General features: G+C 47.1%; 1 protein-coding gene across 5 annotated transcripts; it reads right to left on the reverse strand.

Annotated features, from left to right (window-relative positions):
• Positions 1-4,833: 4,833 nt before the first annotated feature.
• On the reverse strand, positions 4,834-16,562 carry LOC122102203 (zinc finger protein 717-like). 5 transcript variants are annotated; one of them, XM_042672783.1, is made up of 6 exons: positions 16,504-16,562; positions 13,638-13,696; positions 10,187-10,313; positions 9,681-9,770; positions 8,142-8,231; positions 4,834-6,832 (listed from the first exon to the last, which is right to left on the reverse strand). In XM_042672783.1, exons 2-6 carry the CDS (start codon positions 13,692-13,694, stop codon positions 5,412-5,414), a joined length of 1,785 nt encoding a protein of 594 aa, XP_042528717.1. In that variant the 5' UTR covers positions 13,695-13,696; positions 16,504-16,562; the 3' UTR covers positions 4,834-5,411. The 5 variants fall into 5 exon arrangements, with proteins under 5 accessions (XP_042528717.1, XP_042528714.1, XP_042528715.1 ...); XM_042672780.1 differs by having other exon boundaries at positions 9,681-9,773; XM_042672781.1 differs by lacking the exon at positions 16,504-16,562 and adding an exon at positions 14,850-14,868 and having other exon boundaries at positions 9,681-9,773.
• Positions 16,563-19,995: the final 3,433 nt, after the last annotated feature.

A 19,995-nucleotide genomic window follows, 5' to 3' on the forward strand; every position in this document is an offset into this window, starting at 1 on the left:
ATGCACAACGTTGCACGGCAGGCACTGCTCTAATTGGGAAGGCTATGACATAGGGCGTAAGTCCGTGTGAAATATGTTTTAAGGTCTCCCTTCATGGCCTCTCTTTGTTTTTAGTAAAGGGTCAACTTCTCTGCTTAGTTTTCCTCACTCAGTCTGGGACCTTAACAGTCTAGGAGACCCTTCGCCCTACACCAGCTCTCACTGAATTCTCAGTGTCAGCTCAAGCCAGCAGTCAGGGCCAGCAGTGATCTGCTGGGTGCCCAGGAAGGAGATGGGCCCCAGAGGAGCCACGGGTCAACAGGGAGTAGAGGCTGCCAGCAGAGGCAGGAACATTGTAATGGATTGTGTTCCCAAAGTTCATAGATGGACGCTCTCATCACCCACTACCTATGATTGTGACCTTATATGGAAATGGGCTCTTGGCAGGTGATCAACTTCAGTTCTTGTTAGGGTCATCCCTAACCCACTATTATTGTGCCCCTAAAAGGGAGAAATTGGGTCCCAGAAATGCACACAGGGATGATACTCTGTAGAGACTTCACTCTGCTCTCACAGCTTTAGAAACTGAGAGAAGACCATGCCTTGTACCTCCTGGGGGGAATGTGGCCCAGAAGACACTGATTCCATGCCACTGGACTTCAAAACCACCCAGTCTGTAATGGTGTGTCAGAGCAAACCTAGGGAAATAACACAAATATTCTGCTCTTTCCACATTATTTTTTGTTGGTTGTGGGGCCTGAACTCTGGGTCTGAGTGCTGAGCTCTTCGGCTCAAGGCTAGCATTCTACCACTTAAGCCACAGTGCTACTTCCAGCCTTTTCTGCTTATGTGGTGCTGAGAAATGGAACCCAGAACCTCATGCATGCATGAGCCACCTTCCCAGCCCTCCATACTCTTTTCTCCTCCTCTCCCCTGGAGATCCCCCTGGAGGTATCTAGGGATATGTTTGCTTGCTTCCCTCGGGAGCTAGTGACACTCAAACGGCCATATTACCCAGCAGTTCTGGGTACAGGCAGCCCTGAAATCTGTTCCTGGATTGGTTTACCATTTCAGGATAGGAGGAGTCTGTGTGGAGGGCCCTCCTCAGCTCTGGACCCCAGTTAACAATGAGCTACACTATAAGGCCACACAAAGGGCAGCCATCCTCCAGAGCTTTACCCTATCGTGGATGAGTCCTATGAGCTCTGGCAGAGAGTAGGCAGCCAGGGGACCTGACGTGGATGTATGTGCCCCAAGGTGCTTGGTTCTTTTTTTTTTTGTCAGTCATGGGGCTTGAACTCTGGGCTTGGGCGCTGTCCCTCAGCTCTTCAACTCTAGGCTGGCACTCTACTGCTTGAGCTACAGCGCCACTTCTGGTTTTCTGGTGGTTTACTGGAGACAAGAGCCTCACGGTCTTTCTTGCCCGGGCTGGCTTTGAACCACGATCCTCAGATCTCAGCCTCCTGAGTAGCTAGAATTACAGGCGTGAGCCACCAGTGCCCGGGTTAGGTGCTTGGTTCTTACAGGGACTCTTACCTGATGAGAACAGGATAGGGTCCTGCCAGGTAGTGACTTCCTTAAGGAAGGATGATGGAGGGACTGCACCCAGTCAGAAGCCCCTGGCGTTATTTGTCCAGGTTGTACAAAGCCATCAGTCATGAATGGTTCTCAACCAGGGAGGTTTGCTCCCCAGTTGATACTGGCAATTTAGGTAGACATGGCTGCTCTTCAGGCCTGGCCAGGCATTGCTGACACCTAGCGGTCAGAGTTGGGAATGCAGGTAAACATCCTGCCTCCACCAGCACAATCTAGGACAGCACATAATGGCCTCATAAACCGTGTGAATTTTGTAACCACCAATGTGTGATAAACTGAGTTAAATCTACATATTGTGGTGTGTCACTTCTACTAGCTATCTTAACTTTCCAGTCTCATATCTCTCTACTATTCTCAGTCTACTTTAATAATCTTGAACACATTTTACTATCTCTTGCATTGCAATTATTATTCTTACATTGACAGCCTGTGAAGCTGCTGTGGGTTTGGCATTATTACTATTATTGTTGCTGTTGTTATTGTTATTATTATTATTGTTGCCGGTCCTGGGGCTTGAACTCAGGGTCTGGACTCTGTCCCTGAGCCTCTCTGTGCTCAAGGCTAGAGCTCTATCACTTGAACCTCAGTGCCACTTCCAGCTTTTTCTGTTTATATATACTGAGGACCCAAATGCAGGGCTTCATGCATGCTACACAAGCACTCTACCATTAAGGCACATTCCCAGCCCTGGCAATATATATATATATGATTAAGTGATTACATAAATTTTACAACTTTCACTTAAAGTCACAAACACATTTTAACCTTCACAAGGCAAATTGTCATTATCATGGTCTATAAAGTTTGTGAATTCTATAAGCTTTGACAATACAACTATTTCTTCCACATCGGGTAATATGTACCTTTCCTTTTGCTTAGTGTAAGCTGTTCCCTCTTTCCCTCTCATTCCCTCCCTCCCACCACTGCCCTTGAGTTGCTTAGTTCATTTTCATTAGTGTCCAGTGCAGCTGATGGGCCCCTCTGTTGTATATTTTCCCGTTTCCCTCTGATTCTATGTCCCTCCTAGCTTCCCTCAGATGTACACACACACACACACACACACACATCTATCTATCTATATCTATCTATCTAGAAATAGATATAGATATACCATATATGAAGTCAAGAACATGGAGTCATTTAGAAATGATATGACAAATTAAGTAGAGGTCCTTTGTTTCTTGAGTTCTGTTTACTTTGTCATATCTCCTTGCATTTTGAATTTAATTTGCACATATCAGGGAGACCATGTGCCATTTGTCATTCTGATCTTGGCTTACCTCACTCAAAATGATTTGTTCTAGAGCTGGGAAAGTGGCTCAGTGGTAGAGTGCTTGCCTTGCATGCATGAGGGCCTGGGTTCGATCCCTCAGCACCACATAAGAAAAAAGAAAAAAGCCGGAAGTGGCGCTGTGGCTCAAGTGGTAGAGAGCTGGCCTTGAGCTGAAGAGCTGAGGGACAGCACCCAGGCCCAGAGTTCAGGCCTCACGACCGGGTCCTGAGGAGGACAGTGTGCACACCGAGCACGGCCTCTGAGAGGAGTCAGTGCTCAAGGAACCCTCAGACCCCACCCAGCTTCCCAGCTGCACCCTGGTCCCACAGAGGCCCGCAGGCCCCGCCCCACCCCACATGCCCCACCATGTGCCGAGGGGCGACCCAGCAGCGCAGGCAGCCCAGCAACCTGTGTGCAGGGGCGAGGGGAGGGGTACTAGAGTCAGGAGGAGGGGTCAGGTGGAGGGGTCGGGTGGGGGGTTCAAGAGGGGTCAGGTAGCCAAGCGCCGGTGGCTCACGTCTATAATCCTAGCTACTCAGGAGGCTGAGATCTGAGGATCACAGTTCAAAGCCAGCCGGGGCAGGAAAGACTGTGAGACTCTTATCAATAAACCACTCAGAAAACTGGAAGTGGCGCTGGGGCTCAAGTGGTAGAGTGCCAGCCTTGAGCTGAAGAGCTGAGGGACAGTGCCCAGGCCAAGTTCAAGCCCCACGACTGGCAAAAAAAAAAAAATAGAGGGCTCGGGTGGAGGAGGTCAAGTGGAAGGACAAGGTGGAGGAGGAATCAGGGGGAGGAGGGTTCAGATGGAGGGGTCAGATGGAGGAGAGATCAGGTGGAGGAGGTTAGGTGGAGGATGTCAGGTGGAGGAATCAGGTGGAGGAGGGGTCAGATGGAGGAGGGGTCAGGTGGAGGAGAGATCAGGTGGACGAGGTTAGGTAGAGGAGGGTTCAGGTGGAGGAGGTCAGGTAGAGGGGGTCAGGTGGAAGGGTCAGGTAGAGGAGAGTTCAGGTAGAGGGGGTCAGGTGGAGAGGTCAGGAGATGGGGGTCAGATGGACAGGGGATGGTAGAAGGGGGCAGGGTCCCCTCCTCTGAGCCCAGGGGTGTTTAGGGACAGGGACGAGTGGCCGTGGTACGATCAGAACTTGAGGGCAAGGGACCGGGCAGGGGCCGAGATCAAAGGCAGCGGCAGAGATGCCTCCTAGACCGAGGGGACAGGGTCTCCTAAACCTGGGGTCAGGGTCTCCTGGGGGACAGGGTCTGTCCCCTGGTTAGTATAACCCAAACTGTCCCCAGAACACCAAATGCAGCCTGGAATACAAAATCACCAACAGAAACACACTATTGTTGCCAACTGCTTTACATGCACAGTAACATTTAACCCTTCTATTTGTCTATATTATCAATTTTGATTGTTTACTGTTCATCATACATTCGGTATATAACGTAAGTTCTACTGATACCTATAAAAATATACTTTACTCTCAATGTTTGATGAGCTGTCCTTCCTGACGAAAGCATCCCCAAACGTGTTTTTCCTAAGGTGGTCTGTTATTGTTACATAAAAAGGTGATGACACAAATTCCACTCCTCTGTATGTTCTCTACTAACCAAGAAATGATAACATTCCTCCGACCACCCACATTCAAAAACTAACCTGGCCAGACACTGGTGGCTCACATCTGTAATCTCAGCTTCTCAGGAGGCTAAGATCTGAGGATTGCAGTTCAAAGCCAGCCTGGACAAGAAAGTCTATAATACACTCTTATCTCCAATTAACCCCAAAAAGCCAAAAGCAGAGCTGTGGCTTGAGTGGTAGTGTGCTACCCTTGAACAAAAATGCTACGGACAGCACCCAGGCCCTGACTTCAAGCCCAAGGACCAGTACCCACATGGACACACGTGTGCACGAGTGCACACACACACACACACAAGCTGGCAACAGTAGGCTATTTTGATTATAGTACACAGATCACACATACAATGACTTAATAGAAGTAACTTTATTTCTCATTAAAGTGCAAAGGGAGATTTTAGGATGGCACTGGTGAAATCTATGCTCTCATTCCCTTGATTCAAATCCTGACAGTCTTCTCCCATATGTAGTTCCCAAAACCACCTTGGGGATTATCTGACTCCAGTCCCTAAGGGTTAGAGCCATTATTTCTGAGAAAGGTTTACAAAATAAACTATTGACTACAATTATAAAGGACAGACATCCACAACTTCACTCTCCTAACCAGAGAATCAGGTGGTCATCTATTGTCAGGCCTGGAAGTAATGTCTATTACTTGTGTCCAAATCCTTTAGATAATGTTCAGTTATATATTGTCCCATTTGAGATAATGAGACTGAGAAATGTGGATTTCAGTGTGTGGCCAAGAGAAGAGAATGGTTTTAGAGAACACACAGCTCATCTCTTCCATGCAGGATTTCCCTGTATAAACTGGGTTTGATGAGAAGAAATTTTCTAAGTTTTCCTACAGAGGGTTTTTCTCCTGTGTGATTCCCCTGATGCTTGCTAAAATTTGACTTATGGTTGAAAGACTTCCTACATTATTTATATTTACAGGGTTTCTGCTTTATGTTGCGTTCTCTGATGCCTGCTGAGGTGTGACTTCTGGCAAAAGGTTTTCCTACATTTATCACATTCATAGGGTTTCTCTCCTGTGTGTGTTCTCTGATGCACAGTAAGGACTGACTTCTGGTAGAAAGATTTCCTACATTTGTTACATTCATAAGGTTTCTCTCCTGTGTGTGTTCTCTGATGTACAGTAAGGTCTGATTTCTGGTAGAAAGACTTCCCACATTCATTACACTCATAGGGTTTTTCTCCTGTATGTGTTCTCTGATGTACAGTAAGTTTTGATTTCTGATAAAAAGTTTTTCTACACTCATTACATTCATAGGGTTTCTCTCCTGTGTGTGTTCTCTGATGCACAGTGAGGTCTGACTTCTTATAGAAGGATTTCCTACAATCATTACATTCATGTGGTTTCTCTCCTGTGTGAGTTCTCTGATGTAAAATAAGATCTGACTTCTGGTTGAAAGACTTTGCACATTTGTTACATTCATAAGGTTTCTCTCCTGTGTGAGTTCGCTGATGCCTGCTGAGATTTGACTTCTGGTTGAAAGATTTTCTACATTCATTACATTCATAGGGTTTCTCTCCTGTGTGAGTTCTCTGATGCACAGTTAGATCTGATTTGCGATAAAAAGATTTGCTACATTCGTTACATTCATGAGGTTTTTCACCTTTGAGAGTTTGAGGTTGTACAGTGAGATTTGACTTATGACAGAGAGATTGTACACACTTGTTACACTTGTAGGGCTTCTCCTGTAGATGCTTTCTCTGATGTTTTCTAAAGTATGGTTTCTTAAAGGATTTCTCGCATTCATTCTCTTCGGTGTGGATGTTCTGATATGTTTTTAGTGTAGGTTTTATGTAGAATCTTTTCCCACATGCAGCACATTCTAATGTTTTCCTCCCTACATGAGTTATTTCTTGGACAATGAGAGCAGGCTTGTCATAGTCTTCCCTATATTCATTGTACTTATAGTATGGCTCTCCCAAACAAACCCTCTTCTGTATAAAGAATATGGTCTCTGAGTTTAATACCTTACGTTCTCCACCATATTCAAGATCCTGCTGACCATTTGGACTCTCATGAGGCTGACTAAGATGCTTAGACTGTCTAAGGCATTGTTCGACTACACGAGAGGCGCCAGGCTTCTCTCCAGCATGCATCTCATCAGGCTCACTATGGAGAAGCACGTTCTGATGAACAATAAACTCCTCAGTCCTCATCCCTAAGTAGTTCCCATTATTCATTATCAATTCTGACTTAGGGTTTGAGCTCAAATTAAAAGTTCTTCCTAATCTAACTCTTTCCTCCACTGTGTTGCTGCTGGTGATTACAACTTGCCACAGATGTCTGTCTGGACTGCCCTGGCACATCTCAATCTGGTCATCTACTTGCTGGACATCTGAAATGATTAACAAAAAGGAAAAAAAAAACATAAATGATATCCAAGCATTTTTTAAGGAATAATCATGTAAACGTAAAGACATTTCCTCCCATCCTACTTGCTAAAAATTTTAAAATAGCAATACTAGGGATTGATTTATTAAAACTATATGTGTTTCTCCCTAATGAGTTAATTAACAAGGTAATATTTTACATGTAAAATCGTTTTTCCTCTGCCTCAAGATTTTTTTTTCCTCTTTTAGTGTCAAGGGAAATATTCAGTCAAAATACTCATTTACTAACTATAGCTTTAAGCTAAGTACTTACCATCTGCTATTTGTTTTCCTTGAGTTGTTTTAATTTGTTTTGTTTTCTGAACAATTATGAATAATTTATGCTGCTTGTCTTCTCAACCTATAGCTTGGAAAATATGAATATTTTCTAGGATCTAAGACCATAAGGGTATATAATAAGGTCCTTTGCCTGTTAAGTAAACAGTAAGAATTTATAATATTTGTTTATATGTTTATATATTTGTTCAGTTCTCATTTCTCCCTCAGAACGACTATAAGGCATCCATGGGTATTTTCTTTTTTTTTTGGTCAGTCATGGGACTTAACTCTGGGCCTGGGCACTGTCCCTCAGCTCTTCAGCTCAAGGCTAGAATTCTACTACTTGAGCCACAGCACCACTTCTGGCTTGCTCTGCTCATGTGGTGCTGAGGAATCGAACCCAGGGCCTCATGCATGCAAGGCAAGCACTCTACCACTGAGCCACCTTCCCAGCACTCTATGGGTATTTTCAAGTTGCTACTTTTACATTGTAGACAGAATATCTTTCAAATTACTATTCTAACACTTCTACCTCTCAGAACCACAGCAAACAAAGGAGACACCAGCCCACCACCCTGAGTGGCCATCCTCTCTTGTCTAAAAGCTTTGGTTCTGAATGCCAGGCTTTGTGGCAGCTACTTTTGAGAAGCCTTTTTTCTGGATTATCTGGGCCCAACATCCCTCCTCAGTTCCCAGTACATGCATGTTCCTAGGTTCCACAGAAAATAAGGCCTCCTGAACATTTCTCATTTTTTTATTTTAGAATGATTTCCACAAAGAGAAAAGGAAAAATGCCAACTTTAACTCTACTCCCACACAGAATTCAAAATGCCTCCATATGAATTCTTGGTTCACTTGGCCTTGAGACCAAGGACATCTTAGTCCTGCTACTCTCAGGAATTGGAGGAATGAGACATTGCTAAGAATAGCTCAACATGGCCATACTAGCAGGGATCTGCTCTTTTCAACATCCCTGTCCAGGATGCACTGACTCACCTGGGAAATTCTGGTCTGGGGCTTCTCCCACTTGTGGCTCTGCCACATGCTCCAGTTTGACAATCATTTCAGGTTTATGAACACAGTATCCTGTTAATGGGAACAGTGCAGAAGTTTTACCTGTGCTGGATTCTCTGTGGTGTGAGGATCTCAGACATTCTGGTATACACGGCTGCTCCTAAACCTATTTTCTCATTTCTCATCAGCTCATGGAAGACCTTCTCTATAAATACCAGCTTTTGATTTTAAATACCAGCTTTAAACTACTGTTTTCCAAAGTCATATATCCAATTGTAATGTATTGTATATATCCACCTATATATTGTATGTCAAATTTGGAAAAGCATCACCTTAAAATTAAGCTATCCTTAGGTAAATAATAATCTCCCTAAAACTTATTGCCCTTATTACCACTCTAGTGTAACACCAGATTTTTTCTCTGTCTCATCCAGGAAAAATGGATCTTATCTCACAAATAGACATATTTGGTTTTCTTTCTCAAAATAATGTAACTTCTTTAAAAGAAAATACATTCACTTGACTTATGTTGTTATCCACACAGCCACAAAAGCACCATCACCTGTGCACTACCCAACTAACAAGCTCTGAAAGAATTCATGAAATTTTAATAAATACCTGGTCTTTAAGAATGGAAGGAAAAGGGCTGGGAAGGTGGCTCAGTGGTAGAGCGCTTGCCTTGCATGCCTGAGGCCCTGGGTTCGATTCCTCAGCACCACATAAGCAAAAAAAGAAAAAAGCTGGAAGTGGCGCTGTGGCCCAAGTGGTAGAGCACTAGCCTTGAGCTGAAGAGCTGAGGGACAGCGCCCAGACCCAGAGTTCAGGCCCCACGACCGGACCCAAAAAAAAAAGAATGGAAGGAAACAGGCAACTGGCACTGGTGGCTCATACCTGTAATCCTAGCTACTCAGGAAGCTTACATCTGAGAATAACAGCTCAAAGCCAACCAGGTGGGAAAGTATTCAAGATTCTTATCTCAAATTAACAACCCTTCCCCTCTCCAAAAACAAAAACAAAAACAGAAGTGCAGCTGTGATTCGAGTAGTAAAGCACTAGTCTTGAACATAAAAGTTCAGGGACCAGGGCTAGGAATGTGGCTTAGTGGTAAGATGCTTTTCTAACATGTCTGAAGCCCTGGGTTTGATTCCTCAGTACCACATAAACTGAAAAGGCTGGAAGTGGCCCTGTGGCTCATGGTAGAGTGCCAGCCTTGAGCACAGAGAGGCTAAGCGACAGTGCCCAGGCCCCGAGTTCAAGCTCCAGGACTGGCACAAAAAAAAAAAAAAAAAGAAGAAGAAGAAAGTCTAAGAGTCAGAAAGTAATTGGAGTCTTAGTCTTTAAGAAAAATGGGGAAGGTAGATTTACCCAAGAGCAACCATGGAGACTGAATACTGCAGATGTCCAATGCATGAGAGCAGCTGTCCCAAGCTGCAGAAGCTGGGAACACTGCCAAAAACAGCTCAACATACGCACACAGGCTCCGTTCTTCCAAATCTCCCTACTTAGAATGGACTGACTCACCGGCAAAGCTCTGGCCTAAGGGTTCTCCTACCCATGGCTCTGCTCCTTGCTCCAGCTTAAGAATCGCCTCAGGTTTGGGAACACAGTGCCCTGCTAATGAGAAATAGTATAGCATTTTGGCCAAACTACTGACTTGACTCCTTGAAGAAGGATATCAGGATGTTTTCAAGAGTTGTGAAACCAGCCATGCAATGGTGAATCACGCCTGTAATCCTAGCTACTCAGGAGGCTGAGATCTGAGGATTGTGGTTCAAAGCCAGCCCAGGCAGGAAAGTCTGTGAGACTCTCGTCTCTAATAAACCACCAGAATACCACTGGTAGAACACTAACCTTGAGCTAAAGAGATGTAGAATAGCACCCAGGCCCAAAGTTCAAGTCCCATGACCAACAACAAAAAAAGGGAGTTTTGCAACCATTTAAACTTTTTGTTATATTCCATGGGCTGGAATCTTATATCTAAATATTATTGAACCTGACAAGTGTGAGTTAATGTGACTTTTGCTCACCCAAGGACACCAGGCTGCTGTAGGTCTCCAGCATCACATCCCTGTAAAGGGTCCTTTGAGCATCGTCCAGGTCCTGCCATTCCTCCCAGCTGAAGTCAACAGCCACATCCTCAAATGACACCAATCTCTGCAAAGGGATATTTCAAACATTAGCCCTCAGTCAAGAGAACACCAGGGCTGGGAAAGTGGCTCAGTGGTAACAGCACTCACCTTGAGCTGAAGAGCTGAGGGACAGTACCCAAGCCCAGAGTTCAGGCCCCGCAACCGACAAAATAAAAAAATAAAAGAGAACACCAAGTCTGGGATTTCATTTTTCTGTATGTGTGCTTAGGTCTTACATAAGATGGTTGGAGCTTGCTCTCTTATCTATACAATGGAAGAAATAAAAATCAAGGTAGAAAGATCTGCCTCTGTAGTAATTTGTCAATTACTAAAGTTTCCCTTATAGATCAGTAAATGTCTTTGATGCTAGCAACAGGGACATGAGAAAAATTCATTTCTAAGCTGGGTGCTGGTGCTGTGATCCTAGATAGGCAGGAGGCTGAGTTCTGGGAATCACAGGTTGAAGCCAGCTCAGGAAAGAAAATCCATGAAACTCTTATCTCCAATCTACCATGTAAAGCTAGAAGAGGAGGTGTGGACCAAGTGGTAGAGATCCAGCCTTGAGTGAAAAAGCCAAGCAAGAGCATGGGGCCAGAGTAAAAGCTCCAATTCTGGCAGTAAAATTTTTTTTTAAAATTTAAGTTATCTTCTAAGGAGCTAAGGATACGGCATAACATTAACTACAAATTGGCGTCTGGAAATAGCATATTGGACTTGTTTAGATATAAGTTCACTAAGAATCAGGGAAACGGGGCTGGGAAGGTGGCTTAGTAAGAGTGCTTGCCTAGCACACATGAAAGGTGGGTTCAATTCCTCAGCACCACATCAACAGAAAAGGCCAGAAGTGGCACAGTGACTCAAGTGGTAGAGCTAGCCCTAAGCACAGAGAGGCACAGGGACAGAGTCTAGACCCTGAGTTCAAGCCCCGGGACTGGCAAAAACAAAAAAACAACTGAAAAGCCCATTTAAATCTTCTACATAAAAGTGTTCTCATGAACAGCAAGCCCACTCAGGAAATCACAAAGATTACATGTTACAAGAGATCTAGTGCTGGATGAGAACTGTGCATTGCCCTCATTTTCTCCTTGATTGGGACACCAGGGCTGGTGGTAAGAGCCTATAAGGATGTCATACGTTTGACATGCATAGTGGCAAGAAGCATTAACCACACCTCCTATGCCACGGCACGGGTAAATCAAGAACAACAGGAACGAGGTAGGCTATCCTTGACAATCGCGCTCCCACCTATTACTCTTCCTCCACCATCAAGGGTGCTGCTTTAACTGAACTGATAACAGCTACGAAAGTAAGGAACAAATCATGCATCTCAAAGAACTTGCAAAAAAAATATCCAACAAAATAAAGGACCTATCCAGGTGGCTTACTCCCTGGCACATGCCTATCTTGGGTTCCTTAACTGCAATTTTTGCTCATACTAATTGTGCCTTGCCTGCTCAGGTGCATGCAGAACATCGTCATGGCGAAGATGAAACCTATCACCAATCAGTCTGTCAATCAGATGCTCCTAGGAGGGCACCTGGTCCAGTGTTCCTGGCTGGCTACTTTGGCCCCTCTCAGCAGGAAACAGCTCTGGTACCTTCTCCCATACGCCCAACCTGTTGCCCCCACTCAATCATTAAACCAAACAGTTGGGAATGTTAGTCCAATAAGCTTCCTTCCCATAGCTTAGCACATTCCCCCCTCCACAGCTTGTCATGCTCCCTTCCTAGGCAGCACTAGGCCCATTTAGTAAAGGCAGTAAATAATCAGCCTCCAACCCCCTTTACCTTGGGATGGCACTTCTCTGGGGCAGCTACCACCGTAGAAGGCAACAAGAGCCTCTTAAAGTGACCTTCAGATCTGGGCAGTTGCACAGGACCCTTATCTACTACTTGGGCAGCAGCCATGAATCCTAGTCTGCATGATGAAGCCCCTGGTCCTCACACCCACACCAGAGTCTCTGCCTCCCAGCCCCTTCTAGCCTCAGTAAGTTATAGAGGTCACCTCAGACAATAGCCAGCAGATCTTCTCACTCTTCTCTTGCTGGCCCCTTTACTAGCAATAAACCTTTTCTTTATTCTTTGTACCTGGATGTCTGTGTAGTTTTCTGGCAAAGTCTAAAATACTCCAACTCTACATGCCACATTAGCAGAGCAACAAAAGCACAATCCAGGTGAGTGATAAGGAATGATCTGGCACATATCAGACTTAACTTAGTTCCCACAATAAAAATGTGATGTGTTCATTGTTGTAAGTTCCTAAAGATTAAAATATGTTTGTAGGCCCCCTAATACTTCCTCCAAAAATAATAAAGAACTTCTAGCATTACCCACCTCCTACAATATAGCACATAGACAAGAGGGGAATAATCTACTTCTTGACTAGATTTGCATTCATGGAATGATATAAGGGAAATGGAGAGAGGCTTAAGAGACAGTCAGAGACAAGAAAAGCAATGTGAAATATGGTCACTGACAGCAGGATACAGAAAAGTAAGAATAAGAAACAGCTAAGTAATTCCAAAAAACAAGGAAGACGATAAAAGAAGTTGGAACAAAGTTTGGTACTAATCTGTTATGCAGAGGGCACAGAGGAGTTTTTGAGCTCACTACAAATGAAGAATGGCCACCCACCCCTCCATCCCCCTGCCTGACAGTACCAGAAAGGCTGACTCCCCATTACACAAAGAGGAAATGTATGTAGTGACAAAAGAAAACAACCTTCAATTCAGTTCTCTGTCAGAGAAAGTAGTCTACAAATTCAGACTGAAGATACTTTAAGATAAAGGTAATTCATTAATGGGGGCTGGGAAGGTGGCTTAGTGGTAGAGTGCTTGCCTAGCATGCATGAAGCCCTGGGTTCAATTCCTCAGTACCACATAAACAGAAAAAGCTGGAAGTGGTGCTGTGGTTCAAGTGGTAGAGTGCTAGCCTTGAGCACATTCCCAGACCACAAACTATCTTTTATTTATTTATTCATTTACTCATTTTGGTCAGTTGTAGGGCTTGAACTCTGGGCCTGGCACTGTCCCTGAGCTCTTCAGCTCAAGGTGAGCGCTCTACCACTTTGAGCCACAGCACCACTTCAGATTTTCTGGTGGTTAATTGGAGATAAGAGTCTCACAGACTTTGCTGTTGGTGCTGGCTTTCAACCGGGATCCTCAGATTTCAGCCTCCTGAGTAGCAAGGATTACAGGTGTGAGCCACCAGTGTCTGGCTCATCTTTATTTTATTTATAAACATTTCCTTAAGGCTGAATCTTAATTTTCAATTTTTCCATTTTAATTCTTAGTTCCACTAAAATTCATAAAATACAATGTAGAACAAACAACAATAATAACACAACTCACCAGAGATCCATTTGATTTTTGTTGTTGTTGGCAATGTATAGACAATTCTGGAAGCATATCTGGGAAAGAAGGCAAATGAAGTACAGTCAGGAAAGAACAAGTGTGGGTTTGTCACAGATTTTCCGGCTCAAAACACTACATATGAACTGGAAAAAAACAAAAGACTTCCTATGGGAGAAGAACCTTTTATGTCTTAAGTAGAGGCACAGTCCCTATGAGAGATGTATCAACAGTCCATCTGTTTGGATTACTATTACCTACAAGAACTGAAAAAACTGAGTAATTTAAATAATATTATGTCTTCATGAAAATTAGCATTACAGAAATACACTTAGGAGTTTATAAATTAATTTCCTATTAATGCAAGAATATTACATGGGATTCTATTGAGTTTTTCCAATACCTCTTTGCCCTGAGTTCAAGCTCTGGGACCCACATCAGAAACAGAGGAGGGGGAGGGGGAGAAAAAGAAGAGGGGGAGGGGAAAAGAGGAAAAGGCAATGTGGACAGGTTAATTTTAATTTTTTCTGTATCACAATAAGTTTTTTTTTTTAGTTTACAAAAACAAAATTAATTTATTATAGGCTGTGTCCCAATGCTTGAGATCAGAAATGTGGCAGATGGGAGGGGGGATTGGAATATTTTCACAGACACCACCAGCTAATATCTCCAAAAAAATTTAAATTTCTTTTTTTTGTTTTTTATTGTAAAAATACTGTACAGAGGGGTTATAGTTACATGAGTAAGGTAATGAGTACATTTCCTTCCAAGCACTATTATTTCCTCCTTTTTTCCCCCCAATTTCTATAAGTTTCAGATTTCAGAAGTTACTAGAAATAAAATCTCTGTATGTATAAGAGAGCATGTACTATATTTTATTAAGAATGAAACAAGTATATACAACCTTTCAGACTTCAAGAAATGTAAAATAGACTCATTGTACCACAGAATGTCATTTTTCAAGAGCTGGTTAATAAAGTGGCACACATCCATGTTAATAATATTTTGAAGTCACAAGGAAGTGCTGAGGATAAAACAACGACCTGCCTGTTTCATGTAAGGTATTTTAAAGCAATGTTTGTGCTACATTGGCTGCTATTTCCAAAATGAAATCCGTAAGTGAAAAAAAAAAAAAAAGCTTCTTTGAGTAGATAGTGGCAAAATGGCTAACACTAGCTAACAGGTCTGCGAATCATGCGGCCTGACCCAGACCTCTTCAGCGGGTTTGTGCTGCTGTTGCCAGTTTCAGGAGGAACCTCCAGGCTGGAAGGGCACCAGTGTCTCTCCGTGCCGCGTTTGAGCACCCGCATCCTGGAAATGATACCGGGCAGAGAAGGGGGCGGGAAGGGGGTGGGCTGGGACGTGGCCCTGACGGCCACCCCTGCACCCAACCCCAGCTTCCCGCTGAGGCTGGTCCAGTGCTCGGGAGTCTGGAGGACGCAGGGCCCCGTGAGCCTTGTGCTCTGAAACGTGGGGTCGCTATCAGCGTAAGGCAAGGGAGGCTGACTGGCTCTTTCCCTTCCTGAGTCCCTAAGGAAGGAGATCCCCGGTCCACGCCGCCCTCCTTCAAACTCTGCCATGCTTCCTGAACTCCAAAGCGGGGAGGGCCAGCATCCGGAGTCACAAGGCCCCGTGGAGCTATCGACGCAGGTGCAGAAGGGCCCAGAAACGAGCCCAGGAGGGACGACGCGCGGGGCCCTCCAGCACAGCTGCCCGGAGCCCAGCCCCGGCCAGGAGCCCAGCCCGGGCCAGCGCGCGCACCTGCCCGCGGGAGGGGGGGGGGGAGGATCACGCACCTGCTCGCGGGGGGGTGCACCTGCCTGAGGGGGGGAACACGTACCTGCCCACGGGGGGGGGGGGTGGGGGGGGGGTGCACCTGCCCGCAGGAGGGGAAGACGCGCGCACCTGCCTGCGGGGTGGGGGGGGGGAAACACGAACCTGCTTGTGGGGAGCGCACCTGCCCGCGGGAGGGGGGATGCGCGCACCTGCGGGGGGGGGGGAGCACCTGTCCGCGGAGGGGGGAGGGACGCACCTGCTTGCTGGGAGGGCAGCGCACCTGCCCACGGGGTGGAGGGGAACACGCACCTGCCCGCGGGGTGGAGGGGAACACGCACCTGCCCGCGGGGTGGAGGGGAACACGCACCTGCCCGCGGGGTGGAGGGGAGCACGCACCTGCCCGCGGGGTGGGGGGGTGGGAGCACGCACCTGCCCGCGGGGTGGGGGGGGTGGGAGCACGCACCTGCCCGCGGGGAGGGGGAGCACGCACCTGCCCGCGGGGGGGGGGGGGGTTCTGCGTGCACTTGCCCGCGGAGGGGGGGGGGGGCGCTCACCTGCCCGCGGGGGGGGGGGGTTCCGCGTGCACTTGCCCGCGGGGGGGGGGGCGCACACCTGCCCGCGGGGGGTGGGGTTCCGCGTGCACTTGCCCGCGGGGGGGGGGGGCGCACACCTGCCCGCGGGGGGTGGGGTTCAGCGTGCACTTGCCCGCGGGGGGGGGGGGGGCGCACACCTGCCCGCGGGGGGGTGGGGTTCCGCGTGCACTTGCCCGCGGTGCGCGCTCACCTGCCCTGCCCGCCGGGCTCCGCGGCGCGGGACGGGCCCGCTCCCTCCCCCGGTCCCGGCAGGCACTCGCGGGGCGGGCCTCCCCGCCCCGAGGGTGGACGGTCGCCCGGCGCTCGGCATACGGGGTCCCGGCGGCACCGACTCCGACAAAGCAACCGTGAACCCCAGCCCGGGACCAGAGGGAGCCACGCGGTTCGCGCCTGCACACCGGCTCCGCGGCCGGCGACGCACTCGCCTCCCGGCTTCCAAGGCCTGCGGAGGCAGGGCGGGAGCCTTGGCCTCCACCAACCCCGAACGCAGGTCCTACCTCAGAGCCCCGCGGCCGGAGCCCCCGATCCAGAATTTGAGGACGGGGAAGCGCACGCGCAGAAGGAACCCGGAAGACCCTCCCACGGGTGGGTGCTCGACGGAAGACTACATTTCCCACAGTGCGCTGCGCCGCCCGCCCGCTGCTGGGGAGCCGGCGGGCAGGTGGGGAGGGCCGCCTGGCTTTCCTCCTGAGACACTCAGCTGGAAAACTCCAGTGTGGACCAGCACTGGGTGGTGATGCTCCTCAGCCAGGAAACGGCCGGACTGGACGGCCACTGCTCCTGCCGGTGGGGGCCGCCTACCGACCCGGGCGAGGCCGGGAGGGCGCGCGGCGCCCACCCCACGCGGCGCCGGCCGCGGTCCCAGCCCAACCTCTCGGCGGGACCGACCCAGACTAGTGGGCGGGAGGCACTCAGTGACACCCAGGCTGTCTCGGGACTCAGACTGAATCTTACGAGGTGACTTAGTAGCAGCGAAAAGAAATGTAACCGGCGTGGCTGCTCGAGGTATGGGGACCCAGGGGCAGCCCCGAGTGACGGGGAGGGGGGGCATGGGTCAGTGAAGTATTTAGAACTTCCTGAGGTTATACAAGCCAAGCATATACAGGGCCAGAACATAGGGTCGCCAGCAAAATGTAGGTGCTAAGCTCATTTCTCAGAATCGGCCGCCCACACTCAACACCCTGTTCTTTTTCTAGGGGGTTCCACAGGTTCACCTAGCAGTGGCTGACAGGGCTCTAAGTGCCTCATTTCACTTCAACATGAAGCGTGCAACCTCCAGGGTGTCATAAAAGTAACAATCAAAATGACTTTGAGATTCCACCTTTGCCATAGTCAGAATGGCTATCATGAAGGAAAAAATCAAATATCTGCAAGGGTGTAGCGGGAAAATTGAAGCTTTATAGTCCCACTGTCGTTGGGAATATGAATTAGCCCAGCCACGATGTAAGTTCTTCAAAAAACTAACAATGGAGCTTCAACATAACAGTGACATGCCACTACTGGGCCTATATCTGAAGGCAGGTGAGTCAGCATACAATACAGACACCTGTGCACTGGCTTATTATACAATAGCTGTGTCATGGAAACATCTTACATGCCCATCAAGTGATACGGAGATGAAGGTAATTTGGTGCATATATATACACACACAATAGAATATTCAAATAAAAACAAAATTATGTATTCTGCAGGAAACTGCAACAGTAGACCATCATATCAGTGAAACAGACCAGACTTAGAAAAATGATTATCACATATTTTCTTTCTCACATATCTGGAATCTAGACTAAATATATAAAATAGAAATCAGGGAAGGAAGAAAAGTTCCTGGGGATGTGAATATGATTAAACTACTTTGTATGCATGTATGGAAATACCACAGTAAAACCACTTTATGCAAGTAATATTATTGTTAAAATTATATAAGTGTAGGGGGTTGGGAAGGTGGCTCAGTAGTGGAGTGCTTACCTTGAATGCATGAGGCCCTGGATTCTAGTCCTCAGCACCACATAAGCAGAAAAAGCCAGAAATGGCATTGTGGCATAAGTGGTAGAGCACTAGCCTTGAACTGACGAGCTGAGGGACAACACCCAGGCCCAGAGTTCAGGCCCCACAACCAACAAAAATAAAAATTAAAAAATTATAAGTTTAAACTAACTATATAATGTTTAGACTCACAATAATAAAAAGAAGAATATTTAGAGATTAAAAATCAATGAAGGAGGTAAGATTTCTCTCCACCAAAAAGTGTGAGATGTTACAGAAAATGAAGCATGGTAAACAACAACCAAAAATTCAAAAACTCAGCTTAAAGCAAATACAGAAGACTGATCTTCGCCCATCAACTTCCCTTAAGATTAAAGAACCAAAGTTGTTTTAGGAGAAAATGAGGCAGGACAGACTAGGGAAAATAAGGCCTGGTGAATAGCAGCCAAGAATTTAGAAATAGTGTACTTAGAAACATAGACGCTCCTCTTCTTTATTTTAACCCTTGTACTCCTTCATAAGCTTTAGTATTAGCACAAGGAAAAAGAAAAGAGCAAGAGGAGCTTTCTCTATCTGACCTTGCCTGCTGGCCCCAATTAGTATGCTCTAAAAACTGAAGGAAATATATAATTTTAAAAAGACATGTATTTTAAGTGTCAGTGGCTCACACCTGTAATTACCTACTCAGGAAACTGGGATATGAGTACTGTGGTTCAAAGTCACCCCAGGCAGCAAAGTCCGTGAGACTCTTATCTCCAATAAACTACTCAGAAAAGGCCAGAAGTGGGGCTGTGGCTCAAGTGGTAGAGAGCTCAGGGACAGTGCCCAGGTCCAGAGTTCAAGACCCACAATCTACCGGAAAAAAAAAAAGCAAACAAAAAGAAATATAGTCTGGAGAAACAAATACTTGGAAAAAATGGCTCCAATTGGCACAAATAAACACTTTGTGGCAGGGTGTATTCATCTCAAGGATAAACATGTTTATGGCATAAAGGGGTTGCCCAAACATAATTGTCATGTACAGGTCAGCCTTGGAGACTTTGAGCACACGTGGTAAAAGTTTGACATGAACAGTGATTAAGAACAAAGGTAAATACTATTCTTTGCATAACTTTAAGTCAGACGCTATCATATAAACACCCCTAATGTCAAAGAGCCCAGGGTCTCTCCCTTCAAGAACCCACGCTGTTAGTGTGCTACCTTTTTGCTTGTCTGTTTCATGTCTGCTTGCCTGCTTACTCAATGAAGCTCTGCAGTTTTCTTACCATTATGACTTGTCCAGAAAATTCTTACTTTGTAATCGAAGTCAAGGATCCTAAGTGGACAGTTCCTACTTTTACAACCTTCCCACCTGGATGCAGTAACCACTCCATGTTCATTTCAGCATTATCTACAATGGTCAAGGCATGGAAACATGCTAGGGCGCTCTCTCTCTCTCACACACACACACACCATATCACTATAACAAGGATCTCTTGCGTTTACAACATAGATGCTAAGCACAACAGGTTGGGCACCTAAAGACAAAAACAAAATGATCTCACTTATGTAGCATCATCTAAAGCAGTCAAGACTCAGGAAGGTAGGAGAATGCTCGGCCAGGCAGGCCTGCGGGCAGCGGCCCTGCCTCCAGCGGACGCCAGGAGGCCAGGCACCGCTGTCAGTCAGCCCCCGGAGTCCAAAGCGCCGGCCTCCCCAAGGGAGGGGAGCTGTGCCCCAGGACTAGAAATTCTCTTTCCAGGCACAGCTCCGAGCTCGTGGAGTCTGGCGGAAAGGGGAAAGCGGGGGAGAAAGGGTGCGGGGACCCCAGCTTGGGGCCGCCCCCCCTCCGGCGTGCGGGACAGGGGTGGGGGACGGGCAGGACAGCAGAGGGGGCGCGGACTCCGGCATAGGGGACAGCCCGGGTGGGTCGGGGCCCCGGCGTGGGGGGGCGCAGCCCGGGTGGGTCGGGGCCCCGGCGTGGGGGTCGCAGCCCGGGTGGGGGGGGCGCAGCCCGGGTGGGG

Source organism: Dipodomys spectabilis, unplaced genomic scaffold (genome assembly GCF_019054845.1).
Source record: "Dipodomys spectabilis isolate Male_0828 unplaced genomic scaffold, ASM1905484v1 ptg000771l, whole genome shotgun sequence".
Taxonomy (NCBI): domain Eukaryota; kingdom Metazoa; phylum Chordata; class Mammalia; order Rodentia; family Heteromyidae; genus Dipodomys; species Dipodomys spectabilis.

Bases quoted from the DNA above. Each gene is read 5' to 3' on its own strand.
- LOC122102203 (XM_042672780.1), bottom strand. From the start codon at position 13,694: ATGCTTCCAGAATTGTCTATACATTGCCAACAACAACAAAAATCAAAT. The intron at 9,774-10,186 runs GTGAGCAAAAGT...ATTTCTCATTAG, and splicing joins CAGCAGCCTGGTGTCCTTGG to CAGGGCACTGTGTTCCCAAA. The intron at 6,833-8,141 runs GTGAGTCAGTGC...TAATCATTTCAG, and splicing joins CCCAGACCAGAATTTCCCAG to ATGTCCAGCAAGTAGATGAC.